We start from the raw sequence: 12,810 nt of genomic DNA, 5'->3' as shown, positions 1-12,810 counted from the left end.
GGGGCAGTGAGAACGCTGGACTGACTGACCTGGAAATGTGCTGGAGTTCTAAATGGAAGCCATTCATCCAAGTATAACCACGAATACCAATGGACCCACAGATGAAGTCTCACTTCCAGTGTCCAGATAGTTCAATCCCTGAAGACTCAGTGAGCACTTCCTCAGCCCAATGTCTAGAGCTCCGCGCAGCTCCATCCCCAGACACCAACCAGCCCTCTACCCAGAGCACCCCAGCTATGGCTCAACCTACTTGGCTGTTCGGACTTCTAGAGTGCCCTTAAGCTTCTCCTCGCTGTCGTTTTCAAAGTACATCAGCTTGGACTGGCGGAGGACAAACCAGCGCCTCTTCCAGTTTCTCCTGGACAGGGTGGAGGAGCCGCCTCCTTTCTTGTGCAGCCAGCCTTGCTTGAGGGCCTCCTGCTTGGAGCGGAACCACAGAAAGGTCTCGTCCTTGAGGACGCACCAGCGGCGTTTCCACGAGTTCATTAAGCCACCTGTTCCCCCAAGATGGGGCAGAGAAAGAGGAGAGAACAGCCCATCAACAGTCTGCAAGTGTGGAAGATACTGCCCCAGGTGACACACACTGGGAAACCGTGGGGGAGAAGGAAGCGGAGGGAGCTGGACACATCAGTGTTGCTCTTCCTCATGCATAACAACTCACTCAACTGAGACTTCTATCTTTTTCTTTTTGGCCAGTTCTGGGGCTTCAACTCACAACCTGGGCACTGTCCTTGAGCTTCTTTTGCTCAAAATTCGAGTCCACCATGAGTAGAGCCATCCATGCTCTACTTCTTGATTTTGTCTTTTTGATAATTTGCTGGAGATAGAGTCTCATAGACTTTCCTGCCCAGCTGGTTTCTAACTCTATTTCTCAGATCTCAGCCTTCCATGGAGCTAGGAACTAGACACCAGTGCCTGGTTCGAAATCTTTTGTATGCTGGTATTAGGGCTTGAACGCAGGACCTGGGCACTGTTTCTTATGCTTTTTCCACTCAAGACTGGCATTCTATCACTTAAACTGCCACACACACACACACACACACACACACACACACACACACACACGCAATGAGGCTTATAGTTGTACTTGCTTATCAGGCGCTGTACCACTTGAACCATGTGTCCAGTCTTTTGGGCTTTTATTTTCTTTCTCTTCCTTGTCTAATCTCCCATCTCTGTGTGTACATGCCTAAGTGTGTGTGTGTCAGAGAGAGTAAGAAAGTCTACAGAAAGGAGAATGACAATGATCGTACACCAATGTGGGGGAATGAAGTTGACGTTCATCACAATAGAGCCACATTGCCCCATGACACTGGCTTGGCACCAACAGTCACACACAGCTGGCACAGCACTGTGTGATGTGTGGGAAGGGGAGATAAGACTGAATTCCTCAGGTTGTGGACCAATAGTAGCACGGGAAAAGGAGAACCAGGTTTTGCAGTGTGGTGGCCAGGGCTCGGTGTGCAAGTCCTACCTTTCATGTACAGGAAGCTGTGGAAGTATGGCAGAGTGACGCAGCTGTACACAGAGTCTCGCCTGTAACACAGCTCATCATCCGTGTCAAACCTGGAGTCCAGGTCCTCTTCGCTGTCTTCAAACTGCTCAAGGAGAAGGATGGAGGGACAGACAGACATGATGCTGTGTAGGCCAAGGAGATTCGCAGTTCATATTAGCAGCAAAACCAACAAGGCAGTCATTCACGGCCCTCAATGCATGTGCTCCAATGAGCAGAGAAATGAAAGGAACCCTGCATTACCACATACTCAGGGTTAGGGTCAAATGGTCACTTGGCTGGATAGCTAAAAGACAAGATGTGCTTTAAATCCAAAGGTTCTAGTCTAAAAATAACCATGCTGTTTAAAGGTATAATTTTGAACCAAACCACACCACAGTTAATCTCCTTTAAATGGCTAGGCTAAAAATATTACCAAGTCTTAGAAAGTAAAGACAGCCTTTAGTAGCATGACCAAAGGGAAAAAGAAAACTTTGAAAAGAAATCCAGAAACTGGGAATGTATTTAAACCCTAGGGAGTCTTTCCTAAAACCAGCACAGGAAATCACCGGGCAGAATAGGGGTGTGAAGGTTCTGCAGGGCAATTTCTCTAGAAGCCCTTGCAGACGTATGCAATTCCAGGGCAGGGAGTCTGGGTGCCGCAGGGTAGATCCAAGGCTCCACTGAAAAGGCCTTGGGCAACACTCAGGCCTGGGCTTTGTGCCCCACCTGCGAGAGTCATCCCCAAGTTCCACTGACAACGTAAGTGAAAGGGATGAAAGATGATGTTTAAGAACTCTACTCTGAAATCCTTGGTTCCAGGGCTATTTTAGGGGCCGGGATTCCACCACTTGAGCCACACACCCCTAGTCATTTTCACTTTAGCTGGGTTTTTTGTTGTTGTTGTTGTTTTGGCCCCTTGAAATCTAGGCCAGGACCCAGTGCCCTAGACTCCTTCCGCTCAAGGCTAGGGCTCTATCCCTTCGGCCACAATGCCACTTCCTGCTTTTTCAGTGATTAATTGGAGAGGAGAGTCTCGTGGACTTTCCTGCTAGCATTACAGGCGTGAGCCACCTGCAGCGGGTCCGGCATGGCTGGTTTCTGAACAAGATCTTGCATTTAAACCAGGACCAGTGTGGACTGCAATCCTCCTTTTTCCACTGGGATGCCGGGCCCACACCAAGGTGCCCAGCTGTGTACTGGGTAAGCAAAGGACCTCCAGAACCTTCGCCCCAGGCTGCCCTCTGATCCCACCCCACCCACCCCTCGGGGTGGCTAGGATTGAGGCTCCAGGCACTCCCTCCAGCCTCTGGGGCCGGGGGCAAGCCCGGGCTAGCACTCACCGACGACTGCGCCCCTTCCGAGCTGAACCGGTAGGCCCCGGAGCTGTTGTAGGTGCCCACGGAACCCCGGTAGTCCGGGGACCACTGGCTGCCGTAGGAGTGGGAGAAGGTGACGCTGCTGGCGGAGGTGGCGGCCCCGTCCTCGTAGTCGTCCTCGTCGTCCGGGGAGGGCGCGTCCCCGGGACTCTGGGGCAGGCAGTAGGCGGACTCCCCGCCGGAGGAGCCTTGCGGGCTGGCAGGGGGCGCGGGCCCGGGCTCGGTTGGCGGGCCGGGGGCGCAGGGCGCGGCGGCGGCGCGCGGCTCGTTCATGTAGGGGTCCTCCTCCGAGGAGTCATCGCTCGTGCGGATGCCGCTGGTGCGCTGGTCCGAGTGGCCGTGCTCGCTGGGGTTGGGCGAGTCCTTGAAGGCGTCGTCGTCCGCCTCGAAGCCCTCGTCCACCTCCTCGTCCGGGCCCGGGCCTTCCTCCGGGTAGGGCTGGCTGAAGTTGAAGCGTGGCTTCCCGGGGGAGCCGCGGCCGCCGGCCTCGCCCGCCTCGCCGCCGCCGCCCTCGGACAGCGAGCGCTCGATGTGCCGCACGCACTCGTCGATCTCGTGGAAGTTCAGGGACTCCAGGAACTCCTGCGCCGCCCGGCACGCCTCGTCCTCCAGTCGCCGCAGCTCCTCGTCCCGCAGCCGCTGCAGTTTCTGCAGCGAGGCCTGGGTCAGCGACAGCTCCTGCCGCTCCTTCATGCGCTGCAGGTCCTCGATCTCCTTCTCCAGGCGCAGGATCTCCTCCACCTGCCGGTTCTCCTGCTGCCTCTCCAGCTCCCGCTCGCTCTTCCGCAGGGCCTCCCGCTCCTCGCGCTGCTTCCGGGCCTCCGCCTCCTGCGCGCAGCCGAGGAGGAGGTGGGCGTTAGAATGGAAAACTCCGGAGCCATCCCCATCCCGGGACAATCACCAGGAGGATGGGGGGGAGGGGGCAGAACTGAGTCTCCAGGGCATTCTTATGTTAAAGCGCTTAATCCCCAAAGCCTCACAATGCAAATGTGTTTGCAGACAGGGCTTTTACTTTTAAAGAGGTGATTAAGTTGGGTCCAGATGCAATCTGCCAGGGCATCCTGGTAGGAAGAATGAGAATGTGTGCTTGGGGGTGGGGTGGGAGGCTAAAGGAGGGGGTCTTTGGAGGCGTCTGGAGACCCAAACCCACCGTCTCCTGGATGGGTGAGAAATTCAATTTCTATTGTTTTATAATCCACTTGGTCTGGGGGCCCAAATAACCCGCATTTGCATTTAAATCTGAAGACATTCATTAACTGTTGCCCAAATGGTAGAGGTTCAAAACCAAACTGCCTTGTATCCGTGTGTGTGTGTGTGTGTGTGTGTGTGTGTGTGTGAATCCTAAAGTCAAAGGGAAGTAAGGGGGTGGCTAGTTTGTCCCAGTATTCACTACCTGTTGTGCCAGAAGCTCTGCTTCTCTTTGTGCTCTTTCTCTAAAGAAAAAAAATAAAACGAAATCAGCAATCATCTTGTAAATAATGTCAGCTAGATCTAACCCACGAGCAAGTGCTCCATCATTACCCACACAAGATATAAATTTGATCTATTTTTGTGCTGGTACTGGGTCTTGAACACCCAGCCTGGGGCCCTCACTGTCTCTTAGCTTTTTCACTCAAGTCTGGTGCTCTACCACTTGAGCCACACTCCCACTTTGGGCATTTTGTTGGTTCATTGGAGAGAAGAGTCTAATAGACTTTTCTGCCCAGGCTGGTTTCAAAGATTCTCAGATTTCAGCTTCCTGGGTAGCTAGGATTACAGGCAAAAGCTACTGGAACTCTGCTCCCATTATTATTAATTATTATTATCCCATTATTTTTAGTTATACTGAAGTTTGGAACTCAGGGCCTCCCCTACTTGCTATGCAGGTGCTCTTTCACTTGAGCCAAGCAAGCTCCCTCACCCCAGTCTTCTTGAGTTTTGTATTGTGCTGGTTCTAGGGCTTGAACTCAGTGCCTGGGCACTGTCACTGAGCTCAGGGTCAGTACTCTACCACCTGAGCCACAACTCTACTTCCAGCCTTTTGGTAGTTTTATTGAAGATAAAGTTTTATTGAAGATATCAATGTATAAATGTCATGCTTTTTCCTGCCTGGGCTGGCTTCAAAACTCAATCCTCAGATCTCAGACTCCTTAGAAGCTAGGATAATAGACATGAGCACCAGCACACACTTTCTTGAATTACTGTGCAGATAAGGATGTTTTTTTATTTTTATTTTTTTGCCAATCCTGGGCTTGATCTCAGGGCCTGAGCACTGTCCTTGGACTTTCTCAAGGCTAGAGCTCTACTACTTGAGCCTCAGCACTACTTCTGGCTTTTTTCTGTGTATGTGGCACCAAGGAATTGAACCCGGGTCTTCGTGCATGCTAGGCAAGCACTCTACCACTAGGCCAAACTCCTGGCCCCAGTTTTTTCTTTTTCTTTTTTTTGTGGGACCTTGATCTTCCTACTTATGCTTCTTTTATAGAAGAGATGACTGATAATAACTACCAAACCCAGCTATTTTTATTGAGATGAGTGGTAACTGGCTAACTTTCTGTCTCTGGTCAGCCTCACACCTTAGTCTTTCCCACCATCACTATCTGCAGAATAGCTAGGATGACAGGCCTGAGCGGTGACACCTGAGCATTGCTAAACACCAATGGAAAGACTGGGAGGACATAGCCTCATTCTGAGCGAGAATCAGAAAAATGCATAGAATTGGGTTTCAGTGCTACCCCTCTATGAAGATTTACTGTTTGTTTCAAGTGGCAGGTTCTGATCATGAGCATAAAAGTTTAGTTTCATCTAGTTGAAAAAGAAAACTATACCTCTCTTCTTGCTCCCGCTTTCTCTTCTCTTCTTCCTCCTGCTTCTTCCTTTCCTCTTGCTCCAGTTTCTCTGCCAGGAGTTGTCTGTAAATTCTACGCGCAAGCTGGCCTCGGAGTTGCTTCTGGAACACGATGGCTGCTTTTTTCAGGTGTAAAAATCTCTTCCTCATAAGGAAGGCTCTATAATTCTTCTGGATGGTCACCACACAATAAAGGACCCTTCTGTATTGCTTTCTAAAAGGGAAACAGGAGAATAGCCATTGAGGTAATGAGATGGTGAGTTATTCAAATGAGCTTACATTCTGGCCACAGGACAAAAGGGACCTAGTTTTGGAAAGATTCTCTCACTGTGAGGACTGGAAAGGACAAAGAGGCCCTTTGGCTAAAAAAACACTCTCCCCACCCCCACAACACACACATGCACGCACACATAAACAAGAATGCTTTGGCTACATTGGCTTAGGAGACATGTAAGGCCTAATGTCAACCTTGAATAGCCTGTAGGACCAAGGGGAGATTCCATATGGCCTTCTGTTCATATGGAAAGAGCCGATCAGCCACCACAGGGTGGCCTTCTATTGTAGAAAATACAATGCCTGGGCTCTCTGGTGCCATGTTAGCCATGTAGTAGACACAACTGAAATGCCAGGCAAGAAGCTGTCTCATTTCCTACTTATAATAAGAAGATATGCATTGAGCCCTGCTCATCTGAAAATCCCAAGTTGGTTCTTTTTTGTTGACAGCACTGGGATTTGAACTGAAAGCCTCCTGCTTGTAGGTTGGCCTAATACCTCTTAGTACCCCTTCAGCATTTGGATAAAGGACATGCAGTTTGTGACCACAAAAGCAGTAGTCTTCAGAGCAGGATGCCCAAGAATAGATGGTAGACAATTTAAATAGCTCAGTACATCCCCCAATGTGATTATAACTGAGACAGTAAAAGCTAGGAATAGCTTCAGTCAGCTTGCTACCCTGGTCAGGCCAACTGGCCTGGCCCCCAAGCTCTCAGGCCACCCCACCGGGGACACACGAAGCCCGTTGTGTGGCTTCACCAAGGTGGGGTTCCTACCGTGCCAAGTAACCCAACATGTGCGCCTGGATCACCATGGCTGCCCGATATACTTCCTCTTCCCGCCGTTTCTCCAGCTTTTGCTCCAAGGATTCCCGAAGGAAGACCTGCCAGGAGAGCCACGGGTCTCAGCCAAGAAGCACAGCGAAGGTCTCTCTCGGGGTGAACTTAAGCGTAACCCGTTTCCCATTCTCTTAGGGTTGAAACTCACACAGCCATGCTTAGAACAAATCCTGTTAAATGTTTCAATGAGCCCAGAGCTGGTATCTCACGCCTGTAATCCTACTTACTCAGGAGGCTGAGATCAGGGGATAGTGGTTCAAAGCCAGTTCAGACAGGAAAGTCAGTACAACTCATACGCCCCATAAACTACTCAGACGAAGCTGGAAGAAGTTGCCATCGCTTAAGTGGTAGAGTGCGAGCCTTCAACACAAAGAAGCTCAGGGACACTGCCCAGGCCCTGAGTTCTAAGTCCCAGGACTAATAACAACAACAAAAAAGTTAGGAAAATAAAATCAAAAGAACGCGACTCATGCTCTAGTTATTATTAATTACTACATTCTATAAGCATGATTGATTTTGCTTAAAATTTTTTAAATTTATTTTTTATTGTCTTGATCAATGCTACCCCTTTCAAAATTCTTACCTATCCCTCTCCAACCCAGGCCCCTTCTCTCCTTCACTCAACTTCTTCCTTAATTTTGTTAGATTGAATTCTTGACTACATTCCCCCATTCTTCTCCTCTTCATAGTCTATTTCTTTCCCCCAGACCCACCCCACCTTTTTGAAGTATCTGTTTCCTGGTGTTTATTTTGTTGAATTTTAATTTAGCATTTGCAGTTACATTCTTCTCCCTTGAACCCACCATATGTATAGACCTGGTTCTTAAATAACTCCCCCCCCCCCCCCCCGCCCACTCAGCCCTGGTGCTTGAACTGAGGTCCTTGGCACTGTCCCAGAGCTGTTTTCACTCAAGGCTAGTACTTTACCACTTCTGAGCCTCCTGGTGGTAAATTTGAGGTAAGAATCTCACAGACATTCCGGCTTTGGCTGGCTGTGAACCATGATCCTCAGATCTCAGCCTCCTAAGAAGCTAGGATTACAGGCAGGAGCCACTGGTACCTGGCTTAAATGACTATCTTAATTTCTAAAGTTGATCTCATCTTGGGCCCTGACATCAGTTCATAGACCTCGCAGTGTGCTGCCTCAGGCTACCTAGCAAACCAATTCAGGAACCTTTAGGAGCTTCCCAGAGGGCTCTGGTGGAGAGCCAGAGAGAAAGTGGGGCCCTCAGTCCTACTAAAGGCAGGAATGGAATGCTGTCAAAAGTCATGTAAGTACATTAGAGCAACCTGAGACAGAGTCAGAGGGCAGGCTTCACCTCTGACCATGTCTGCTGTTCAAGCCACATCTGGCCATTGCAACAGCTCTTGGAATGCTCAAATCTGAAATCTTCCTCAGCTAACCCCAATGTCTGTCCATCTGACTTTCCTGTGCTGAGTGGCCATGAATTCCTGCTCCAGTTTTGCCACAGATTTCCCATTCGTTAATTAAACACTGCTTTATTTTCCTCCTTAAATAAACCTTTTATAATCCTAGCTTCTTAGAAGGCTGAAGTGGGACTATCAATTGAGTTTGAGACCAGCGTAAAACAACCCTAAGCACATGGTACTGGCTTGAAACATAGAAATGCTCCTCTGACAGTTCAGTGCCAAGGAAAGGGGCAGGAAAGACACCACATCCCCAAACCACCCGGATGCTGGTGTTTGAGTTGAGAATCCCATTGGTGTCTTCCCCTGAAGTAGCATTGGATGAGGGAGAAGACTACAAGGCCAACTGAGATTTTTGGTGGTTTGCTCACACAGGAGGAAGAGGTCAGCCTGGACCTTGTCTGTCTGATGTAGGGAGCTATGCTGGACTCTTGTGTCCTGAGCACCTGTCTGGAGTGAGGGGTGAGGACCACAGTGGCACATTTGAAAGCACACAATGCCTTTTGTTTCTCCCCTCCCATTTCTGGACTAAGTTTTTGGCCCCTACAGGATTTCAGACTGCCAGCTTCTTATGGTGGCCTCATTTCTAAGATGTCATAGCTACAACCACGGGTACCAGGTAGGCACAATTCTGATGAGCTGCTTCCATATGTGAGACTCTTTATCTCCAGTCACCTAGCAAAAGCCAGAAGTGGAGCTGTGGATCAAGCGGTAGAGTACCAGCCTTGAAAAAGGCAAGCAATGAGAACAAGGCCCTGAGTTCAAGCCCCAGGCCCCCAAACCAAACAATGTTTCTCAGTGTGTTGGCATACCAGGCCCAGGGTGGGGGGGCTCCTACGACCTCAGGAGGCTTAGAGGGACGGGGTCTCACAAAGGTACCTTGGTCTTCCCCAGCTGCCACTCGCTGCTGGAGGCGTCATAGAGCTGCAGGAGTGCGGTGCACTTTCCCCGGACATCCTCGGGCAGGGCTACGTTCCTCATGAGTACTTTATACCTGCAACACAGAGGCACATGGCACCACGCTCTGCCACGGCTCCGCCTGCTTCCACTGCTCCGACAGGAAAGGGGAGCCATCCAGCTCTGCTTGCCTTTTGTAAAAATCCTGAAAGGGCCTTCGCACTGCATAGCCGGCTTTGCGGATCCTCACTGTCTCCAGCATCCCCGAGTACCTCAGCTGGTTTAGCACAACAGCCTGGTCAAACTGGTCTGGCATCTAGAACATTTGGAAAGTGGGATGAAGTTAGACACAGGATGGCGTGAGTAAGATCACCCTCAATAGTGCTTTCGTGAGCACGTACACATACAAGCACAAGAATTTAGCACCCAAGTATGAACTCCTGAGTTCAGGCTCAGGAACAGCACAAAAAGATGAGATGGGAGTCTACTGGTGGCTCATGACTGTAATAGCTGCTCAAGAATACAGGAACTGAGGATCCAGGTTCAAAGGCAATATGGACAGTTAAAATCCATGAGACTCATCTCCAATGAACCACAAAAGAGCCAGAAGTAGAACTGTAGCTCAAGTGGCAGAGTGAGAAAGCTCCAGGACAGTGCCAAGGCACTGAATTCCAGCCCCAGTACTGGCCCGTAAGGAATAAAAGTTTTAAAAAGTAGTAAGAATTCTGAACCTGCCTCAAGATGAATACTAGAAAACGGGTTCTCATAGGTCTGTCACGTTGCTTCACCATCTATCACCCCCAGCCATCCCCTTTCATCCATGAACTGGTTATTTTTTCCCATCCATATACTTCTTAAAGAAAGCCCCACTTCATCTCATTTGTAACATTTTAGTATATGTCATAGTTTACTATAACTAATACCATTATCATATCTTATTTATTTATTTATTTTTTATTTATTGCCAGTCCTGGGGCTTGAACTCAGGGCCTGCCTGGGCCCTGTCCTTCTGCTTTATCATGGCTAGTACTCTACCACTTGAGCCACAGCACCACTTTCAGCTTTCTCTGTGTATATGGTACCAATAAATCAAACCCAAGGTTTTGTGCATGCCAGGCAAGCACTTAACCACTAAGCCACACTTGCAGCCCCCGGATCTTCCTTATTATAAAACAAAGTCAAAAGTTGTATATCGTACCTTCCTTAAAAAAAAAAAAAATAAAGGTGGAAAGTTGCCTATTTTACAAATATAAATGTACCACCACTTTAAAATTCATCTTTCTCAAAAGATTCTGAAGTATTGTCAAACAAATATCGCTTTGCTTTTTACACATCAAATTTAAGGCACTGAAAAGCATTTTTCTTCTCTGAAGAAAGCAGTATCCAGCAGGAAACACACACACACACACACACACACACACACACACACACACACACACACAAGCTTGCAGGTGGAGAAAGGCACAAAAATGTAGTCACTAGATAAAAGCAACCAAAAAAGGGGAATTGAAATTTGTCAACTTTTAGTCAAATACTTCCCTCACTGAGAATTCCATTCGCTAATAAGCCTAAGGACAAAAGGATGAAAGAAAGAAAATCAAACTAGATTTCAGCCTCAAAAATGGGGTCGTTATCTGCTTAATTGGCAAACAAGTTAGAATTCTGGCTAGGACAACAGTTTACTGAGGTAAAGCAAAAAAGTGGGTCATTTCCCACTCACAAGCTCTTTGGCTGGTGACTGGTTTTATAATCCAAACACACTCATCCCCTTTAATTAACTTGTCTTTTGTTTTTCTACACAACCATGAATAAAAAGACTGAAAAATTGAGCCACAAACTGTAACTGTTAAAAAGTACAAAAATGCAAAGTGGCTTAGTCAGTGACCTTTAACAAAAAGTCAAAAATACAAAATTAGGTTTAAAGTGGTGTTTTTCTAAACTTGCAAATAAATACATAAATAACTGAAATTCTTAAAAAAAATGCTCTGCAAATGTTCAGAACAGCCTTGGAAGCAAGAGTTCCCTCATCTCTAGCTGAGCAATGGCTCTCAAGAGTACATCACTGTTCTTCTGTACAAAACTGTACAGTACTCAATCCAAGGGAGGGTTGCCAGCAGATGGGAGCCAACATTGTCTGATGCCTGTGGCTCCCATTTTTCAGTCTGAAGTATTTACACTCACCTTTGAAAAGTTAAAAAAAAAAAAAAAAAGCATTAAATGATCAGGATCCAAACTGCCCTTGGCAGAATCTCTGCTTTCAGACACGAGGAACTGTTTGGGCAGCGCTTGGCTCCCGGGTTTCTGTCATAGTGATCTGGAAATGGAATCTAACCTGGAGCAATGTACAGCGCACATACAAGATGTATATGACCACCATATCCTAAAACCCGAGAACCCTTCTCCGTGGTAAACTCTGAGGAGCCGAGATGGTACTGTTGGCTACATCTCTCCCACATTTGCTGCTCCTCTGACCCATATTCTGGTTTGTCAGTTTTCCCCTTCATCCAATGAATAGCATCTGTACAATCCCTCAGTCTGACCCTGCAGTTATTAAAACATTCTGAAAGATGTGACAGTCAGAGGATCGCCCCTCGCCCCAGTTCCCTCCATACTACTCACCATGGTCTCGTCCCCCTGAGCCACATGCCACCGAACTTCCTAGGCTCTCCGACCAAACTTCATATGGAAACCAGCGGCCACACTGACCTTTCCCCCACAGCTAACTCAGGACTGGGAACAATAATGAACACCATTCCTGGGCTTTAAAAAAGTGCCCTGTCTCCATGGCAACCCCTTCCACTCTTGGGCTAATTAGGGTGGTGTGGCTGTAGGATTTGATACAGCCTGGCTAGCTGCGGAGGGAGGAATGGCACGGCTGGGAACAGCTGTTTCCAAACTCCTACTCCCATTGTCTAGCAGCCCCATCTCAGTAATTTAACAGGGAGGCGGGGTGTCTATAGGCCTGGGGTCGCCCTGGGCAACCCATTGGGTGGTCACGAGGGTGGTGATCCTGGCTTTCCATTGGTGGTTCTCTCTCCCCCTGGCAACTTCCTGTCCTGATGCATTTAACTTTCAAAGCTGTCACAGCTGGAGGCTGGCTGAGGAGCAACTTAAAGGCATTTTGCCTTTCAAAACTTCCCCAGAGCACTCAGAACTTGACTGGCAACTAGGTTTGCAGAACTGGAGTTCACCCCAACAAAGAAGGTCCGCGGGGTACTAACAGCTATGTTCTGGCAGAACAAATAGGTTTCATGTTGGAAGGAATAGCTCTAACTCTAGGCAATTAGAGTCTCAGGAGCCGCAGCTTGACCAGTCAGTCTAGTGAATAGTTATTAAACACCTACCATGTTCAAGTTTTGGTGATTCAGGCCTGGGGAGCACATGCAGTGTGGAGAGGGGTGTGTGCATTTCGTTTCCAAAGACCCTGACGTTATGGAGAGTGCCAGTTATGCCAAGCATTGCCACTTTTCTAATGGGGATGTCTAATAATGCACCAAGCTAAGGATGTTAAGTTCCTTGGGAACACAGGACAGAAAATGCTGTGAAGGGTGGGCCCGGGTCAGGATTCACACCACAGCTTAGGTTTTCATAATACTGCTGGGGATGGGGCTACTGTGCACAGAAAAACCATGAAGAAAAGAGAGGAGGTGGAGAACGAGCCTGCTGTGCAGGCCT

At 48.5% G+C, this 12,810-nt stretch overlaps 1 protein-coding gene across 1 annotated transcript in view; it reads right to left on the bottom strand.

Annotated features, from left to right (window-relative positions):
* Myo10 (myosin X) overlaps positions 1–12,810 on the bottom strand; it is an 87,994-nt gene that overhangs the window by 19,897 nt on the left and 55,287 nt on the right. Inside the window, exons 13-20 of the mRNA XM_090332105.1 lie at positions 9,327–9,451; positions 9,118–9,232; positions 6,748–6,854; positions 5,679–5,912; positions 4,265–4,304; positions 2,836–3,699; positions 1,475–1,598; positions 251–494 (exon numbers count right to left, since the gene is read on the bottom strand). Of these exons, the coding sequence (XP_090188231.1) occupies positions 251–494; positions 1,475–1,598; positions 2,836–3,699; positions 4,265–4,304; positions 5,679–5,912; positions 6,748–6,854; positions 9,118–9,232; positions 9,327–9,451 (1,853 nt within the window). The remainder of the gene's footprint in view (positions 1–250; positions 495–1,474; positions 1,599–2,835; positions 3,700–4,264; positions 4,305–5,678; positions 5,913–6,747; positions 6,855–9,117; positions 9,233–9,326; positions 9,452–12,810) is intronic.

The sequence above is a fragment of the Megascapheus bottae genome, chromosome 4 (assembly GCF_031878675.1).
Source record: "Megascapheus bottae isolate mThoBot1 chromosome 4, mThoBot2.hap1, whole genome shotgun sequence".
Classification (NCBI taxonomy): Eukaryota; Metazoa; Chordata; class Mammalia; order Rodentia; family Geomyidae; genus Megascapheus; species Megascapheus bottae.
The sequence above is the reverse complement of the archived record's forward strand: the minus strand, read 5'-3'. Positions and strand labels throughout refer to the sequence as shown.